Source organism: Nycticebus coucang, chromosome 19 (assembly GCF_027406575.1).
Source record: "Nycticebus coucang isolate mNycCou1 chromosome 19, mNycCou1.pri, whole genome shotgun sequence".
Classification (NCBI taxonomy): Eukaryota; Metazoa; Chordata; class Mammalia; order Primates; family Lorisidae; genus Nycticebus; species Nycticebus coucang.
Genome location: NC_069798.1, coordinates 52,791,175 through 52,809,917, shown reverse-complemented (window position 1 = coordinate 52,809,917; position 18,743 = coordinate 52,791,175). Strand labels below are relative to the sequence as shown.

The following is an 18,743-nucleotide window of genomic DNA, read 5'->3' as shown; positions in this document are numbered from 1 at the left end:
GAACTGTGTCTATGGCAGATGCTATATAAGAAAACTTGTCAAAAAGATCACCTGAGAGGCTCAGACCCACCTTCTCAGCATATTCATCTATATGCATTTGCCAAACACTACCACACCAATCTATGATTAACTAGTTACTTACATTTTACAAATCCTCTTACTACTAATCCAGTACTGTGCTGATGTTGGGTGTTGTGGAGCTTTTAAGCTTTTAAGCTTTTTTGTTTTTAAACAAAAAAGAAGAAAAGAAAATGGCTGTATCTTCAAGGGACTAAAACCACGTCTTTCCTTTTAACCAATGTAACAGCCTAATTTTATCCTCTTCCGCTGGAAATAACTTGATATATTCAACTCCCTCTCTTCCATTATTACCAATTACAAGGTAATAATTCCGAGTAAGGGTGAACTCTCCAACTCTGTTCTCACCACCACGTCCTCCTGCATTGTTGCACTAAGCATGCTCTCCACCAACACAAATGTTCAGTGATCTAAACAAATTATAAACCCTGCTGTTAACTCTCCAGCCACGGAAGCTACCTTCTTTTTCCATCAAAAGCAAATGTCTTCTACATCGTCTCCTTCCACTTCATGTCATATTCATACTCGTTCATGGTACTCTAAGTTTTGACACAAGTAATTCTATCAAAACAGTTCTCTTGACGATCACCAATGACTTTCCTACTTACTAAATCTAAATACTCTTTCTTATTCACCAATACTTTGCTCTTTTACTCTCTCATCAACTGCCAGCCTTCACTTCCTTTACAAAGGTTGGTTCTCAATTATATGTGTGAGCTAGAATTTGCCTTTAAGACGACTTCTCTCTCTCTGCCTCTCACTGGCTCATCTCTTTCTGCCACCTAAGTAAGCGTTCCATCTTCACATTTTTTCCAAGTTCACACTCTGTCCCTCAATTGCATTATCTGAAGATATAACTTGAAAAGCATTTACTTCTTAAAGGATAAAGTTACTAACAATTTTCAATCTTGTCATTTTACCCCAAGCTTTTACAAGGTATTACCAATAGTCAAAAGGTACTAAATCAAGTTTATTCATTTTTCTCATTAATCTATTTAACAAATATCCATTTTTAAAAAAGAGTCAGATGGCTACAACTGGAATAATAAAGTGTTGAAGAAAATAAAATGAGGTGGGCATATGTCTGATCACACAGGGCCTCATAGATCACTGTAGGAAGTGTGAATTTTGTTTTTAAAATGACAGGCCATTCAAGGTTACCTGCCCAAGGTCACCCACAACCAGCAAGTTACAGGGGTGTAATGTGAACTTAGACATACTTGTTATGAGAAACCAAGCTCTTAACTACTCCTCTGCTTTTTAAGAACAAAGCAAAGGTCATTCCACGGGAGAACTGTACCTACAATTTTGATACTGATAATGCCATCTTCTGATACACGGGTGAGCACACTACAACCATGGGTCAAAATCCAGCCCGCCCCCTGCTTTTGTAAATAGGTTTATTGGAAGCCAGCCGCGCTCATTTTTCACATATTGTCTGTGGCTGTTTCCATCCTATAACACAGAGGTCAAGTCACTATTACAAAGATAACCCACAAATCCTAAAATACTTATTTACTAGCTAGCCATTTACAGAAAGAGTTTGCCAATCCTTGTTCTATCCAACTGTCTTTTAGAAGCACCATTTGCAAACTGGGGGCATAATAACTAACTCCCCTGGGAAGGTTGTAGAGGTCGCCAAGAGCCAGAGGACCTCTGAGCAAGATGATTTGCAGCTGGGGGGCGGACCCTTGGGCAATTCGTCCACAGGCGCTTGTTGCGAGAAAGAGCCGGAGCCCATGGCGATCCTTAGGCACACAGTCATTGTCCAATATTCCCCTCACCTGTCTTGTACCGTCTCAATCAAAGGCTACTGCGGAGGTTGCTTGGGGCTATCCTGCAATCAAGGTTAGCCCACCTCCTGCAAGCTTGTACTTCTAATCCACACGTCAGGCCTGGTTCCTTCCTGCAGCCATCGAGACCAGGGCCATCGGGGTTGTGACAGAAGGTGGCATATCTGGAAAGATCTGATGATAGCAGGCACCTCAAAAGGTGACCTGCAGTCCGATTCAGGTCTGCACCCCCGTCCCTGCTCTTCTTTCTCAAAGGTATTCGCTCCTCTCCCTCATCTCCTCTATCGCCATCATCCTCAAAGCCTGTTTCATGGTCTGCACATTCTATGAGCCCCACTGCAATGCTCCCTTCAGCTGAATCTGGGTCTCTGAAATAATCCTGAATGTCACCGTCATGTGCTACTGATCTGTGAAGTCCTCCGTGTCCAATTCACACAATAGCCATCCCCTCTTCTACATTTCCATTGCTCGCCCCTATTTCCAGTCTCTATTCCCTCTCACTAGATCATTCCAGTAGCCTCAAAATTCATTTTCCATATCGACATTTATAAACGTCCTACATACATATGTTAGACATGATAAAATAAATTTCTTAAACAAAATCTCCTGTAAAACCGTTCAACATCATGTCACCACCCACTGAACTGAGTCCTCAGCTCTGCATTAAGTTCTTCCACAAGATGATTCCAAGCTACACCTCTAAACTAATTTCCTATTGAATTTCTTGAACACTTACAATGTTTTCACTAGTAGGGCTGCTGGCACGATATGGATGGAAGAGAAACGCTGCTCAGTGTCCTATTATACTACAACAACAAAAAAATTCATCCCAAAAATAGTGACTAATTCTCACATAAATTGGATTTAATTTTGACCAAAGTACATTACTTAAACATTAATTTTTAATTCAACTTGTTAATATGTTGTTTGGGATATTACATCCTTATTTATAAGTGAAATATGTTTGTAATTTCCCCTTTATGATAATATACTCTCTCCAATTTTAATATCAGGTGTACTCAGATCAAGTAGAATGATTTTGAAGTATTTCTTCTTTTCTATTGTCTATAAGATTTGGCATGATCTATTGTTTGAAATTATCTTTTACTTTATTTATAAATAATAGTTGTCTATTTTTTGAGACTTAAAAAAAAAAAGAAGTTAACTGATGACTCCATACTGAATCTCAGTCAAAGCATTCTGTAATAGACATACTCTTATTTGACAATGTGAATGTTACTTTCTTTGAATTATTTCATTATTGCTTAATATTTCGATGCAGCAATTCTCTGATTTCTTTTCTGAATGTATTTATGTTCGTTCATTCCTTACAAGGTTTTTGTTTCTAGTCCTTATCTTAAACATTGTTATTGTTATTAAATTTTAAGCCTCTTTAATTTTTTGAAGGCAAAAATAAAAATTATTCATCCCCAAATGGTCATTCTCAAATGAACAACCATAATCTAGTGCCACAAGGAACAAAAATAGAGGAGAGGATGAACTTGAGATAATTCCAGGACGTCCTGGAACACCGATAATACGGACATGGCGGGAAGGAGAGTGAGTTCTATCTGGACACCTCACTCACCAAAATCAAAGGGGAGAATGCAAAACCGAACACAGGGCAAAAGCCATTCAGGAACAGAGATGGACTTGAGACTGCAAAGCAGGGGTCTTAAGACAATCAGTCACCAGGGACCGGAGAAAACATGGACAGAAATGTCAACATAAAGGTTACCAGCATGTTCTATTCCACATCATGCTACTCAATATATATTTATTGCACAACTGTTGCTAGATGGCACAGGGAAAAAACAGAATCCTTGCGTTCAAAAAGGTGGATTTTAATAAGGAGGATTAGACAACTATGTAAGTTATTATAATAGAAGGTAAAATAAGATATATGTCATAAGAGAAATACACAGGAATTAAAATACACACAACCTTGCTAAGAGTCAGAAAGTAATAAAGAATAATTTTACTTAACACTTTTTTGATCTTCTAGTCAGAGGGGAAGGATAGTAATCTTTTTTTGCAAAGTTTTGTACGCTCAATATAATGAACATAATAGGAAACACATCTGTTACTTCCAAATAGCCCTAACTGTTAATGCTATTTTAACAAGGCAAAAGTAGGATAATTTCTACAGAGCATCCCAGTAGAGATTTTACTTTCCATTGAAAAACTCATGTGAAAAATTAGATCCAGCAGACCTAGGGTAAGTCCTTATACCACTGGCTGCCTCTTAGTTATTTTTTCAGTTTGGGGTGTCTTTGGGAGGGGGCGGTATTTCTCATGAGGTCAGAAAGCCATCCAGAGGACAGCTCTAAGTATTCCCTGCAGAAGGAGCCTCAAACTCGACATGAGAAATCCCTCACGGTCCAGCCAACATACATTTTTCATAAAGTGATTATCCTCCTGCAGCCTCAGCTTCCTAAGCCTTTTTCCTCCCTTCTATAATTGTTTTCCTTGTAGGCCAGGCAACAATTACCACTGCTACAAGACTAAGGAGGTTTACAAGCAATATATTTTACAATACCTAAGTGTAGTGTCTCTGATATCTGGTGCTTTTATCACTAATTGCACTATAAAATATGCTATTAAAACAGGGACAAACAAGATTGTAAAAATCACATAATGGACCATGACCACTTACAAAAGCCGTTCATAATTGTTACTGTACCACTTATTTTTCTTTAATTTTCCAGTTACATAATTATTTTCCCAAATGTTTACATCTAGAGGATTCCATCAAGTAAAAGAGTATTTGTAAGTTATCTAACCTACATATAAAAATTCCAGTCCTTGTGCAACTCCATCACACTCCACATATTGCTTTGTAAATTTGCCCCCAATTAAAATTATATAGCATGTCAAAATGTGCTACTGAATTCCTAAGGACAGCTATGTGATTCCTGGAAAGAAATTACAGGCCTGGCAAAGCCATTTAAGCTGTGGTTTCTTTTCAAACTTTAGAGCATGCGACTAAAAGCATAAAGAATAAAAGCAAAAATGCAGAAAATTTCACAATTCTAATTTTTGAGAACTACAACACAGCAGATAATACATTTCTATTTTGAGAGAAGGAAGAATGATGAAAGGGTGATATTACTGCCAGTTACTAGAGGAAGCGGGGCAGCGGAAGTACCCCTAATATTCCATATGTTACTGGCACTCATCAACTCATGGTAATTTTCAACACTGTTCATGAGACTTTCAACCCCTTTGCTATTTATTCACATGTCTAATTATTTTTTAAAAATGAAAATCAAGAAGAGGAGAATGAAAATAAAAGTGTTTATGCTATCCATTAATAACCCTAAGGAATATTTAGATGAAAGATGAATTTTAAATAGTAATTCAGATGAAATACTAGGATTGCCTCTACGTTTCACTGAACATTTAGAAGAGACAAACTAGCTCTAAGAAGACCCCGTTACACCAATACCACAAACCCAACAGTGGCTAGCTCTAGAAAACCAAAGGTGAGTGACCAACTAATGAACTGAGATTGTTCCTTTTTTTTTAAATAGGATAATCTTCTGTTAACTGAAGAAGTAATGCATGCATTGATTATAAGTGGCAGTGTAGAAAATGTCATTAAAGTTAAGTCTCACAGAAAAATCCAGGCCTTGTGCAACTCCATCACACTTAACTCTCAAATATTTTCTTAAATCCCTATAGTGGCTTCACCTTTCTACAATCAGACCTAATTTTAAAACAAATGTTATGTCACAATTACAGACATCTTAGTTGCACCTAAATTATTATTTTTTGAGACATTAGGCAGTGCTCAATCTCTTAAAAGAAAAGCTATTAAAAAGTCAAACAGACTGATTACATTTCAATGTTTGCTCTAATTTCAGAAACTGAAGTCACTTAATTCAGGCAGAATAACTTTAAAATATTTGAATAGCAAGAAAAATTTATTTTTCACATTGCCCATATACCTGAATTATTCAAACTGTGTTGGATAAACCTAAATGAAAATCATAAGTTTATTTTTCAACAGAGTCACCTCTCAAAAATTGTGCTCTAAGACACACCAATGCATACCAAAGATCTACCCAAATGAAGTTTAGTGGGACCTCCATACTTCATGACCCTCCATATAAAACTTACCTTGTCCGATGCTTCAGATGCCAATAGGTTAGTTGCAAGGGTTTGTAGCTTATGATGGGCCACATTTTTAAGGGCAGCAAGGCTGCGTCTTGTCATGGCTTGTTTTAGGTTGATTGCTGGATGACTGAGCGAATCAACAGCAGCAGGAACCGCCTCATCACAAGCATTCAGTATCTCTACCGCTGTGATCCCCATCACGCAGCGATCTAATGCACCTGGGAGACAAATATATTCACAAATATTAAATAATACTGTAGAATCTTTAAATGGTTTTTAAGTAAAGAAAATGGCATGAAAATTTGTTGTACAGGAATATGCTTTATCAATGCCTCCCAGAAATATCTTCTTGTACTTCCTTCCTCTAAGGATCATCCATGTAGTATCATCACCTCTATCATTTCCTCTCCCATAAAGCCCCTGACACGATTTCCAAAAAAAGTCAAGTTCACAGACAAGATTCCAACAACCTCCTCCAGGCTTTTCCACTCTCTTCCTATCCCCAAGATGGTTTTCTTGACTATTCCCACACCATTACACTGCTACGAATATCAAATTCTATGACGACCTTTCTTTAAGTTGTATATCAATTTAAGTTGTGTATCAATCTTAAACAAAAAACCAAAAAAACTTACTAAGGGGTGTTCTTTTTTTTCTCCTTGAATAATTCCTAAAGTTTCTCTTTCTCTAGGGAACCTCCACAAAACAGAAAACATCTTGTAACTCCTCCATTCTATCTGAAAAGTCTTGACTCTTAATTTCACCACACAGTTAAATGTTTCCCCATATATTTGTGAAAATAGCTACTTATAACTACTTGAAAGCTTTTCCGGTGGCCATCCTTTACATTTACCTTTATCTACACAGTTCTTGTCTAAGTTAGAACGCAAACCTCTTTCTCATGGATAAAAGGGGCTTCATCACCACCTTTCAGGCCTGTACTCTAATGATTGATTTTCAGTGAGTTGTGGCCATCTTATCAATTTCTCCCTTTTCTGCTTTGTTTTCTCTATATCACTAATCACCAGTCAACATACTATATGTTGTAACTTTTTTTGTTATTTTTGACCTGCCTCTCCCTATCAAGAATATAAACTATACGAGAGCTAGAGAGTTTCCAGTGTTCTGTTCACTGCTACACACAGGAGCCACACGGTTACTATGTGTTGATTAAGTAGACATATAGTTAATAGCTTTAAAATACAGAGTTATAAAAAATCTATGAGAAAAATTTATAAGCCAAGAGAACAATGTTCAAAGGATGTAATCCAGAAAAAAATACAAATGGACAATAAAAACACAAAGAGATATCAAACTCACCAATAATCAAAGAAATACAATTATAGCAACAACAAACCACCATTCATCTCTTATCCTTAAGGGCAATATATTTGACAAATTAGTAATTCTTTATTTGGCCAATCCTGTTAAACTTAAAGCTCATATTTCCTTTAACACGGAAATTCCCATTCTAAAATGCATGCTAAATAATACCATAAACGTGTGTGTGTGTGTGTGTGTGTGTGCAGGTGTGTAGCTATTGTCTTAATTACATTAGAAAAAATAATTTTAAGCCTAAGTATCTATCATTAGTAGACTGATTCCATAAAGTATGATATATGATATATCCACCAAAAACAAAATACTGTGATGTTATAAAAACAATAAAAAAAAGGAAGCTCAGCTATGTATATTAACACAGAATAAAAGCCACAACATAACTATTAAATGGGAAAAAAAAGTTAGAGAACATTATCTATAGTATAAAAAGGAAAAGGGATAGTACAGTCATTGAAAAAGTTTTAATAGATGTACACTAATGGTTAACGGGGTATTTACATGGTTGAATTACTAGAAAACTCATATTCTATACATAAGATGTGTAATACATCAATTTTTTATAAATCTATATTATATACTGTTTATTTATTTATTTATTTAGAGACAGAATCTTGCTTTTTCACCCTCAGTAGAGTGCCATGGCTTCATAGCTCACAGCAATCCCAAACTCTTGGGCTCAAAATGATTCTCTTGCCTCAGCCTCCTGAGTAGCTGGGACTACAGGTACCCACCAAAAATGCCCGGCTATTATTTTTAGAGACAGGGTCTTGCTCTTGCTCAGGCTGGTCTCGAATTCCTGAGCTCAAGCAATGCACATGCCTCAGCCTCCCAGAGTGCTAGGATTACAGGCGTGAGCCACTATGCCAAGCCTATTGTATTGTTTTTAAATAGTGTGGGAAAAGTAAGATTAAGTGACTGAAAATAATTAGATTAGGAAAATAGTATTTATGATATTCTATCAGATATCTTAAAGTCTAGCAGGAAGATAGTCAGAATTTACTGTTCTAGTTCTTAATTCTTTATTAAACGTCATTTGTAGTTTAATGGAAAGACTTAAGTGACTCTCCCTCCCTACTCTCTAAAACGTAATCATTAAGTAACAAATGAGGATATACTGTACCCAGATAACCAAGTAATTAATTTGTTCCCTAATGTCAAACAGTTGTACATCCTCTTTCCTTTTGAACTGAGTTCAAGATATTTAAGAAGAGCTGAGCAAAGGTAGGTATCCCTGTCAGGTATGAGGCAAATTGGTGAAGGGAAGGCCTGCAATAGCCCCAAGCAGGAGGTCAGAGCCTGAGAGGGTAAGAAGTGTAGCTGCTTGAGAAAGATGGTGGCAACAGCTCGGCACAAGGGCCGGAAGCCCCAGAAGCATGTGCATAAGGAGACAGAGCTGGAACCTGAGCAGAGAGAGGAGGGAGATGGCGCAGGGAAGGAGGCAGTGCACTGCAGAACCCAAGAAAGCAACCTGGCAGAGGGAGCTGAAGTCTAAGATGTGTGAGGAGGCATCCACGTGGTGAAGGAAACCATCTGGGATCTAAGAAGGATGAGGAGAGCATCTATGAGGTATTCAGCCTTGCAAAGGGTGCTGGGTCCCAAGAGGGGAGAAGAATGCCATGCTGGAGAGAGGGTTTCAGAGCCAGGCTGAATGACAAGGGTGTCTGTGCAAAAAGGCAGCATCAAGGCTCGCCGCCTGTAGCTCAAGCAGCTAAGGCGCCAGCCACATACACCAGAGCTGGTGGGTTCGAATCCAGCCCAGGCCTGCCAAACAATAATGACAACTACAACCAAAAAATAGCCGGGCGCTGTGGCGGGTGCCTGTAGTCCCAGCTACTTGGGAGGCGGAGGCAGGAGAATCGCTTGAGCCCAGGAGTTGGAGGTTGCTGTGAGCTGTGATGCTACAGCACTCTACCCAGGTGACAGCTTGAGGCTCTGTCTCAAAAAAAAAAAAAAAAAAAAAAAAAAAGGCAGCATCAAATACTTGTGCTAGAAAGAAAGTGCTCAAAAAATTAAAGCAAAACAACAACAAAAACATGTCCAGCTCAAAGGGACTCCCACTGAACAAATCCAGGACATCAATAAATTTTGGAATATTATCTAATAAACAAAATAGGGATCCAAGAATATAAATTAAAAAATCAAAAGTTTGATAAAGAACAAATATTTACATGGTTTCAAGGTGCTTCCCAACAAAATGTGTACTGATTACAAAAAGAAAAAATAACTTTCCAGTGAAGAAATCAGAAAACACCACCATAATTAAGTGCTCTAAGAAAACACCAGTGATGATACAAATCAAAATCACATGCCAACTGACAGGGTGCAATTAGGAGCATCCATATGATATTCTGCCAAAAATACATACTCTGAAAATAATTGTGAAAAACCATCAGATGAAATGAAATTGAAAAAGGTTTTATGAAACAATAGCCAGTATATTCAAAAGTTTTAGTACTTAAAGTGAAAGAAAGACTAAAGAACTATTTAGATTGAAAAAGTCATAGAACTAAATACCACACACAATTTTACTCTAGATATTTTTGCAATAAAAGACTTCAATGGAACTAGAAAAATGTAGATGAAATCTAAAGATCAAATGATCTGTTTCAATATTAATTTACTGTCTGGGGGAGAAAAATTTATATTCCATGGGGGGGGGGGGAATGTTTGCTCATAAAAGATAGTCGATAAAACAGTCCAAGAAGAAATAATAAAGAAGTTCAAGAAAAAGAAATCCATTCTCAACTGAAACCTGTTTTTAAAACATGAAGGAGTGGACTTTGTTTGAATCTTTAAAGATTTTTAAAATTCAAATAAGCAGAAAGGATTTCTGCTTCTAAGATGGAATAAGAGGCATTGCACGTACCCTTCCACCTGAAACAACTGGAAAAAAGAAATAGATACAACCTGTGAAACAATGGTTCCCAATGAACGTGGGTCAATTAAGGAAAGATGAAAACAAACAAGGCGAGTCCCTATTATTGCTTTAGCTCACTATTTTGACAAGACTCTTCACACCATGGCACAATGAGAGGGAGCCCAGGTAGAGCCTAACAGATGCCCTCAGCTGAAGACCGCTGAAAATTCTGGAAGACCAAGGCATCTAGAGTTTGGAAGACAGTACCAGGGAAAGCCACACACAGAGCCACAGAAGGTCCTCCTTATGTATTTGGCAGAGTACTGATTAGTGTATGACTGTAAAGAAACTCCCCAGAGCCCAGGAAAGAAATCACGTGAGAGGATTAGAAGGTATAGTACCCACTGCACACGGAGACTCTGAATAGTCCTGGATCTGCCCAGCCACACTACAGACCTCATAATTCATGAGGCATTGGGTAGAGTACTCAGGAAGGTCTTGCTTTAGCAGCAGGTAATAATTAGCTCCAGACTTCATAATGTTACACTCTACCTAACAAATCTTAAAGACAAGACACAAAAGAATCTGTTTCCAAGTAATTTAACTTTGTCCCATAACAAAACTCAAAAAGATTCATGAGAATACAAAAATACCCAATACTCAACAAAATAAAATTGACATCTGGCATATAATCAAAAATTACCAGGGAAAGAAAGAAGGAAAGGAGGGAGGAAGGGAGGATGGAAACAGAGGAAGGAAAGAAGGGAAGAAGGGAAGGAGAGAGGGAGGAAAGAAAGAAACGATCTATAATGATCTATTAAAAAAAAAAAAAAAAAAAACAATAAAAACCAAGACAGATACTAAAATTTGAAGACAAGGGCATTTAAAGTTATTACAATTGTATTTCCAAATGTTCAAAAGGTTTACATAGAGACATAAAAGATATTAAAATACCAAAATCAAGCTTTTAGAAACGAAGATTATGATATTTAAGATTAAAAATATACTAGATGGTAAAAATCGAAAGAGTAGATGATCAGTAAACTAGAAGACATAGCAATAAAAATTATACAAAATGAAACAAAGAAAAATGATTTTTCAAAATGACAAGACCAGTGAGCCACAGAAACTTTAAATAGCCTAAAAGACATACAATTGAGTCCCCCCAAAATAAATGGAATGGAGAATAGAGGACAGAAAATATATTGGAATAAATTAATGGCCATAGTTTTCCAAATTTGATGAACACTATACTTACACAGATCCGAGAATTATAACAAACCTCCAGCACAAGAAATATGAAGGAAACGACAATCAAACTGCTCCAAACCAGTAATAAGGAAAATATTACAAAAGCAGAGAGAGAAAACAGACATCTTATACAAAAAAAAAAAAAAAGATAAAGATGACAGCAGCGTTCTAACTAGAAATAATGCAAGTGAGAAGACAGTGGAAAACTAAAAGAAAAGAGAATAAAATAACTATTGATCTAGAATTCTATACCTAGAGAAAATACCTTTTAAAATAAAAATGAAATTTAAATAAAAATATTTATTTTTATTTAAAAATAAAAATGAAATAGGGCGGTGCCTGTGGCTCAAAGGTAGGGCACTGGCCCCATATGCCAGAGGTGGCGGGTTCAAACCTAGCCCTGGCCAAAACTACAAAAAATAATAATAAAATAAAAATAAAATAAAGAGTTTTTTTGGATATGCAAAAGGTGAAAGAATTCATCATCTAAAGCTCTACACTTCAAGATAAACTAAATTTTAGTAAAAGGAAAATGATTCCAGATAAATCTGCATTTACACAAAGCAATAAAGAGTAAAAGAAATGGTAACTAAATGCTTAAATATGTAAACTTTCATTCTTATTATCCAAATTTCCTTAAAATATAATAAACTGTTTAAACAACAAAAAACAGAAAAGTAGTATGTTCCAGATGAGTGATAACCATGAGAACAATATGGACGATATGAGTAACAAGAGTGGTAATGAGTGACCTAATTATTCTTGACTAGAACAACCATCATGTATAAAATAGCACAGGCTGTGCGCAGTGGTTCATGCCTACAATCCTAGAACTCTTGGGAGGCCGAGGCAGGAGGAATGCTTGAGCTTAGGAGTTCAAGACCAGCCTGAGCAAGAGCAAGACTCTGTCTCTAGGAAAAATTGAAAAAAATAGCCAGTTGTGGTGGCAGGCACGGGCAGTCCCAGCTATTTGAGAGGGCTGAGGCGGAGGATCACTTGAATCCAGGAGTGTGAGGTTGCTGTGAGGCAGCCTGATGAGCTGTGGCACTCTAGCCTGGGCAACAGAATGAGACTCTGTCTCCAAAAAAAAAAAGAATAGTACGTGGTAAGGGCTTGGTGCCCTCAGTGCAGTGCTTAGGGCACCAGCCACATGCTCCAGGGCTGGTGAGTTTGAAACCAGCCCGAGCCTGCTAAATAAACAAACAAACAAACAGAAAAAAAAAAAAAAAAAAAAAGCCAGGTGTTGTGGTGGGAGCCTCCCAACTACTAGGGAGGCTGAGGCAAGATAATCTCTTGAGCCCAAGAGTTTGAGGTTGCTGTGAGCTATGACGCCATGAAACTCTACCGAGGGTGACAAAGTGAAACTTTGTCTCAATTAAAAAAAAAAAGTACATGGTAAAGACCTTGTCTTGAAGATTTCATGAACTAAAATCGTTAGTAGTTTATTTATTAGAACAGTAACAAGAACCAAATGCTGCTGTTGATTTGTTTCCTAAGACTAATTACCCAGCAGGGTACAGGATGGATTAGAAAGTGGAAAGAGGGGCGGCGCCTGTGGCTCAAGGAGTAGGGCACCGGTCCCATATGCCGGAGGTGGTGAGTTCAAACCTAGCCCCGGCCAAAAAAACACACACACACACACACAAAAAGAAAGTGGAAAGAGTAGCAGAGTACTCAATAACAAAAGCCTAGGTATGGGGATACTAGCTGTAAATTAGAATGGTACACTGAAAAGGGAAAAAATGAGGTAGGGAGACTTAACGGGAAAGACTTAGCGATTACCTGCATAGCAGGGTTGAGAAAGTGAGAAGCAACAGAAATGGTATAGACCCACAGGTAACATTTCATATAGACTCAATTACAAAAACAGAAAAAAGAAACTCTCTGATTACACTTGGCTCTACCAGTTTCAGTCAAGTCCTTTTCTGTGTCTTCCCCTGTCCTACAGCATGTTTTATAATAGAATGAAAAGCAAACATGTATTAATAGAAGATAGAAAAGATGGTGATGTAATAATGGCAATATATTAAGGAACAGAAACAGAAAATCAAATCTCATCTGTATTAAATACTGCCAGCAAAGAGTTGCATATGTGAAGACAATACTTGCTGGCTCGGCAACCACAGCTCAGCGGCTAAGGTGCCAGCCACATACACCAGGGCTGGCGGGTTCAAACCCAGCCCAGGCCTGCTAAGCAACAATGATAACTACAACAACAACAACAACAAAAATAGCCAGGTATTGTGGCGGGCACCTGTAGTCCCAGCTACCGGGAGGCTGAGGCAAGAGAATCTCTTAAGCCCTAGAGTTTGAAGTTGCTGTGAGCTGTGATGCCATGGTACTCTACCAAGACTGACTCTGTCTCAGAAAAAAAAAAAGAAAGAGAGAGAGAGAGAGAGAGAGAGAAAAGAAAAGAAAAGAAAAGACTTGCTACAAAACCCTTCCACTACTAACAAAAGACTGAACTACAGCATTACCTCCTGATTCTCTTCAACAATTTGAGTAACAATCCAAAACCATCAATTTAAATGCATCTAAATAAAAGCATAAAAATGTTTTTTAAAATTAGTCTTTAAGGAAAACTTAGTAACATAGTCACTAAGACTTCACTTGTACGAAAATCTGAGCCCTGACACACATTTTTCAGTTACCCATGCTTTATGTATGTTTTTCAACAGTCATATAAGAACACATTAATTCAGAATTCTCTGGTATACTGTATTACATATTTAAGTAAATAAAAAACAGAAATATTAGAAAACTTGGAGGGCAGAAAATAAATTAAAAAGGTAACAGAACTAAGTAAACTGGAAAGACTTCCTATCGTATAACATTTGTCAAGCATTAACGGTGTCTGCACTTGCCCAAGAACACCTAACAATTACATCTACAGTGTGACAGGAATAGAAACAGGATGTGGGAATCACTTCTGTTACCCAGTCAAGGGGCAGAGTAAGAAGGCTGTTTGTGCTTGGTAATGGTTAGATAAGAAGAACATTTGTAAAGTCGGTCATTACTTTAAGCATAAATGTGAAGAATGAGACAACCCATCCCTGAAGCACACGGATAGCTCCATGCAGAAGCAGCTGCCCTGGGGTCAGTGGCCCCCTCTAAATAAGTTCCTAAGTAGGAGTCAAGAAGTTCATCTGCAGGCCTACAGCTCGGGGACGGCCGCACTCTCAGATTACAACATCCAGGAAGAGTCTACCCTGCCCCTGGTGCTCCGTCTGAGCAGTGGCATCATCGAGCCTTCCCTCCACCAGAAGTACAACTGTGACAAGATCTGCCGCAAATGTTAAGCTCGCCTGCATCCCCGTGCAGTCAACTGCTGCAAAAAGTGTGGCCACACCAGCAATCTGCGCCCCAAGAAGGTCAGTAAGGAGGCTGCCCCTCCTTTCTCTACAGGGCAGCCTCCTACCCAAGCCCCCATGGCCCTGGGGCCTCAATAAAGTTACCCTTTCGTTGACTGTAACAACAACAACAAAAAAGTTCATTTGGCCAAACCTTGTTGCTAGAGTTTGACTAGTTTTCTAACTATCTAGATTTGTGACAGAGTAATTTTCATGGCCTCTATATCACTATTAAATTGCTATTGCATACAATAAGGATGTCAAAATAAAAAAGCAAAAGATTCCGGGCCTCTAGCTTTGTAATTAAATTGCATCTTCCTGGCTTCAACTTCATTTCATTAGAAAATATACCATGAAAACACAAACTACCCATTTGAAGGGGGGGGGGGAACTGAAAGAAAATGGTGCACAAATGTATAAAGGAAAGACATTTTAAGTGTATATTTCAGCTAGAAACATCAGTATAACATAAAACAGCAAACAGAAAATTGCACAATATGAAGAGCAGGGTTAGTGTAATACGGCTTCATTTGTAAAAATATATTCCCCAAACACGAAGAAGTGGGATCAAGTATCTCCTCAGAGTTTAAACACATTTCATACATCAAACCCTGGCCGAATCTGATTTATTGGGCTTCATTTTTTATTTACTTAATAAATAAATAAATTTAATAAATAAATAATGTCAATACCTTCAGGATGAACCTTACTGACTCCCCGGAGACCTTTATCACTAGCTACAGCCTGAACAGCAAGGAGGAAAAAAAAAAAAAAATGTATTTTTTTTTTATGGCCTATTATGGCCAAATCCACAATATATTCAGTTTCTCTACAGTATTTATCTTGATTTCAAAATGTCATATTAACTGATTGTTTACCAAAATCTTTAGAAGGTAATTTGTATAATTCAATATTACATATTCTGCTTAATCTACATTGAGCTTAATTACACTGAAGTGATTACAAGAATAGCACCTTTCACTGCCCCTAGAGTTATGGCCTATTTGTCATTTTCTTCTAGAAAAATTTTTAGAAAAGTAACTTTGTCTTTCAGTAAGGCCTCAGTTGTAAATAATTTCATATTTCTTTCTACGTGCTTTACACATATATTTAAGTATCTGAAATATTCAAGTATCACATAGTTAAGTATCAAAAATATAAGAAAAATGATACTCTATCATATTTAAGCAACTCTGAGACAAGTTTACTATACTTTTCTATATTTAAGATATATGAACCATTCATATTTAATATTCATAGGATTTTAACAATGTTTTACAGATGTCGTTATTGCTAAAAAAAAAAAAAAGTTTCCTTAATACTAATTCCCAAAGAAATTATTTATAAAAATAGGTGAAATCATATTCCCAAGTTCAATAACGTAACAAGTAGCATGTTTCTTTAATAACAATAGGAAATGTACACACATGCCTATACACCCACATAGTCATACAAGGACATACACTTAAATTCTGGTTACCACATGTCAGGGAGATACTATCTCAGTTTATTCTCTCAACAACACTGTAAGATAGGAAATACAATCATCCTCATTTTCCAAATGGGGAAGTGAAGGAACAAAAATCCAGTGACCTGGGACGGGCACAGTTACTGTACATGTTCGATCCTCAATTCAAACCAATGTGACTCCAAAGCTGAAGACCAACTCTATATACCAAACAAGCAAACACTAGACTGCTTTTCATCAGATAAATAGAACATAAAAGAACACAAAAGGAAGATACAAAATTGTATTGTGTAGCATGATAGCAATTTTGTTTTTTAAAATGCTCAGAAAACAGACTAGAAAGAAGCCAAAAATGTTAACACTTGCCACTGAGCAATGGGATCTGGGTTCATCCTTCTCTTCAAATGCTTTGTTCTTTTAAGATATGACAGAGTATGAATCTCTTTTACAACCAGATAAGAGAAAGAACAGTTAAGTGCAAAAGCAAAGAAGTTTGACAGACTTCAACAATACTGCTTCTTGTCAAGATTGCCTATGCACTACCAGTTTAAATGAGGATGATAAATAAAGCATTACTAAAAATTATGACTACTTATTTCAAAAAGGTTTACGAGAATGACCCATTGCACAATCGTGCAACCAGAAATGTGTGTATGGTCTGACTTCAAAAAAGACTATTTAAAACAAAGATGAAGAAATGAAAAAAAAAACTGAATGCAAATATTACATAACACAATTAGTTAATCTAAAGACAAGTTTTAATCATTGACAGATGATTACCAAAAATTGCAAAGGTAGGACAGAATGTGTTTCCCCAAAGCCTAAGCCCTGGCATCTTTAACTTAAGCATTACTTGCTCTGCATCGCACCCTCAACGCATAAAAATTCTGAAATGTGAAATTTTAAATGTTCTCCCTAGAACTCTGAAACCATCGCTTCAAGTACCTCCTACAATTAACTGCCCAGCATTGCTTTTCTGCTAATCAAAGAAAGAGAGTTTTATGTCTTCCACTGTTTCTGAATCTGAAATAAAATGTTTCTTCCTCTTGCTCACATTTAGCTCATGAATTATACAGAAATCACTTACACACTGCCGTTGCACATCTGTCCTCATCCGTATACCGTATACTTCTACAAACACATGTGTTACCCCAATTAAGAATACCATGTTTGGGGGGCAAGACATGATTGCAAGAGGGACTTTACCTAACAATTGCAATCAGTGTAACTGGCTTATCGTACCCTCAATGAATCCCCAACAATAAAAAAAAAAAAAAAAAGAATACCATGTTTGGAAAAAGTAGTAATTAGAAATAAAAGTAGCAACCTTTTTACATTTCAGGGTTTTCTGTCTCACATAAAAGATTTTTTTTTTTTTGTAGAGCCAGAGTCTCACTTTATCACCCTTGGTAGAGTGCCGTGATGTCACAGCTCACAACAACCTCTTGCCTCAGTCCCCCGAGTAGCTGGGACTACAGGCGCCCGCCACAACACCCGGCTATGTTTTTGTTGCAGTTTGGCAGGGGCTGGGTTTGAACCTACCACCCTCGGTATATGGGGCCGGCGCCCTGCTCATTGAGCCACAGGTGCTGTCCCACATAAAAGATTTTTAATTCCTAAAAAAGTAAGATATCCCCGTTTAATTTTCTATTGTATCTCTTCACACTTGTCCTTACCGGTATCCATTTGCCAGACGTACACAGAGCCGTCTGAACACCCCACTACCAGGTAGTCATCGGAAGGCCTCCATTTGATCACTTGAATAGGGAAAAGGTGACGTGATGCCAACATGATGCACTTTTTCTCTCGCAAACTTAGAAGTCCTACCGAATGGTCACTGGCTACAGAGCAGATACAGTGCTGCACTCTTGCCTGAAAAGAAAAACAAACCTAAATTATACTTAAATTTAGAATAAAATGGATTCTGTCCCCAATAACGTAAACCACGATTAATTATACATTCAGTACCACTAAAAACCAACCACAATATTATATGGTGTTGAAAAACATGTCGCTTTATATTTCACATAACCAGTTAAATCATCAAAATGCTTCTAAAAATACTAAATTGATCCTAGATTAAAGATCGTAAAAAATGCCTTGAAAAATCTACTGTTCAGATTTGAAGATGACCTTACTAAAATGATTGCTGACTCTGAGCAGGCAAAGCTGGAAAAAAATTGATCTGTTATTAGGTGTTCTCTTTCCACACTGTGAACTTTCCTTTGTTTGGAGCTGGAGCTGCTTTCTGCAGAGCTCCTTTCTGTCTGTGACTCTGTCATTGAGATCCACGCTCTTGCCTTTGCTCAAAAACAATACCCTTGCTATCCCTCTGCCACAATCATTTCTTAGGCGCCACAGATAGTTAGTTGCATTTACCTTTAGATACATTCATACTTCCCTGTTTCCTTTACAGCTTCTGTCTATAATGTCAGCAGGTGCATCACCTCGACTAACAAAACAGTAGCCAATTAAACATTCTGCTA

General features: G+C 37.4%; 1 protein-coding gene across 4 annotated transcripts in view; it reads right to left on the bottom strand.

Moving 5' to 3' along the window:
* WDR7 (WD repeat domain 7) overlaps positions 1–18,743 on the bottom strand; it is a 401,067-nt gene that overhangs the window by 294,764 nt on the left and 87,560 nt on the right. For all 4 annotated transcript variants that reach the window (XM_053571628.1, XM_053571626.1, XM_053571629.1 and 1 more), the window contains 2 exons: positions 17,934–18,129; positions 5,994–6,208 (listed from right to left, as the gene is read on the bottom strand). In XM_053571628.1, the coding sequence (XP_053427603.1) occupies positions 5,994–6,208; positions 17,934–18,129 (411 nt within the window). The remainder of the gene's footprint in view (positions 1–5,993; positions 6,209–17,933; positions 18,130–18,743) is intronic.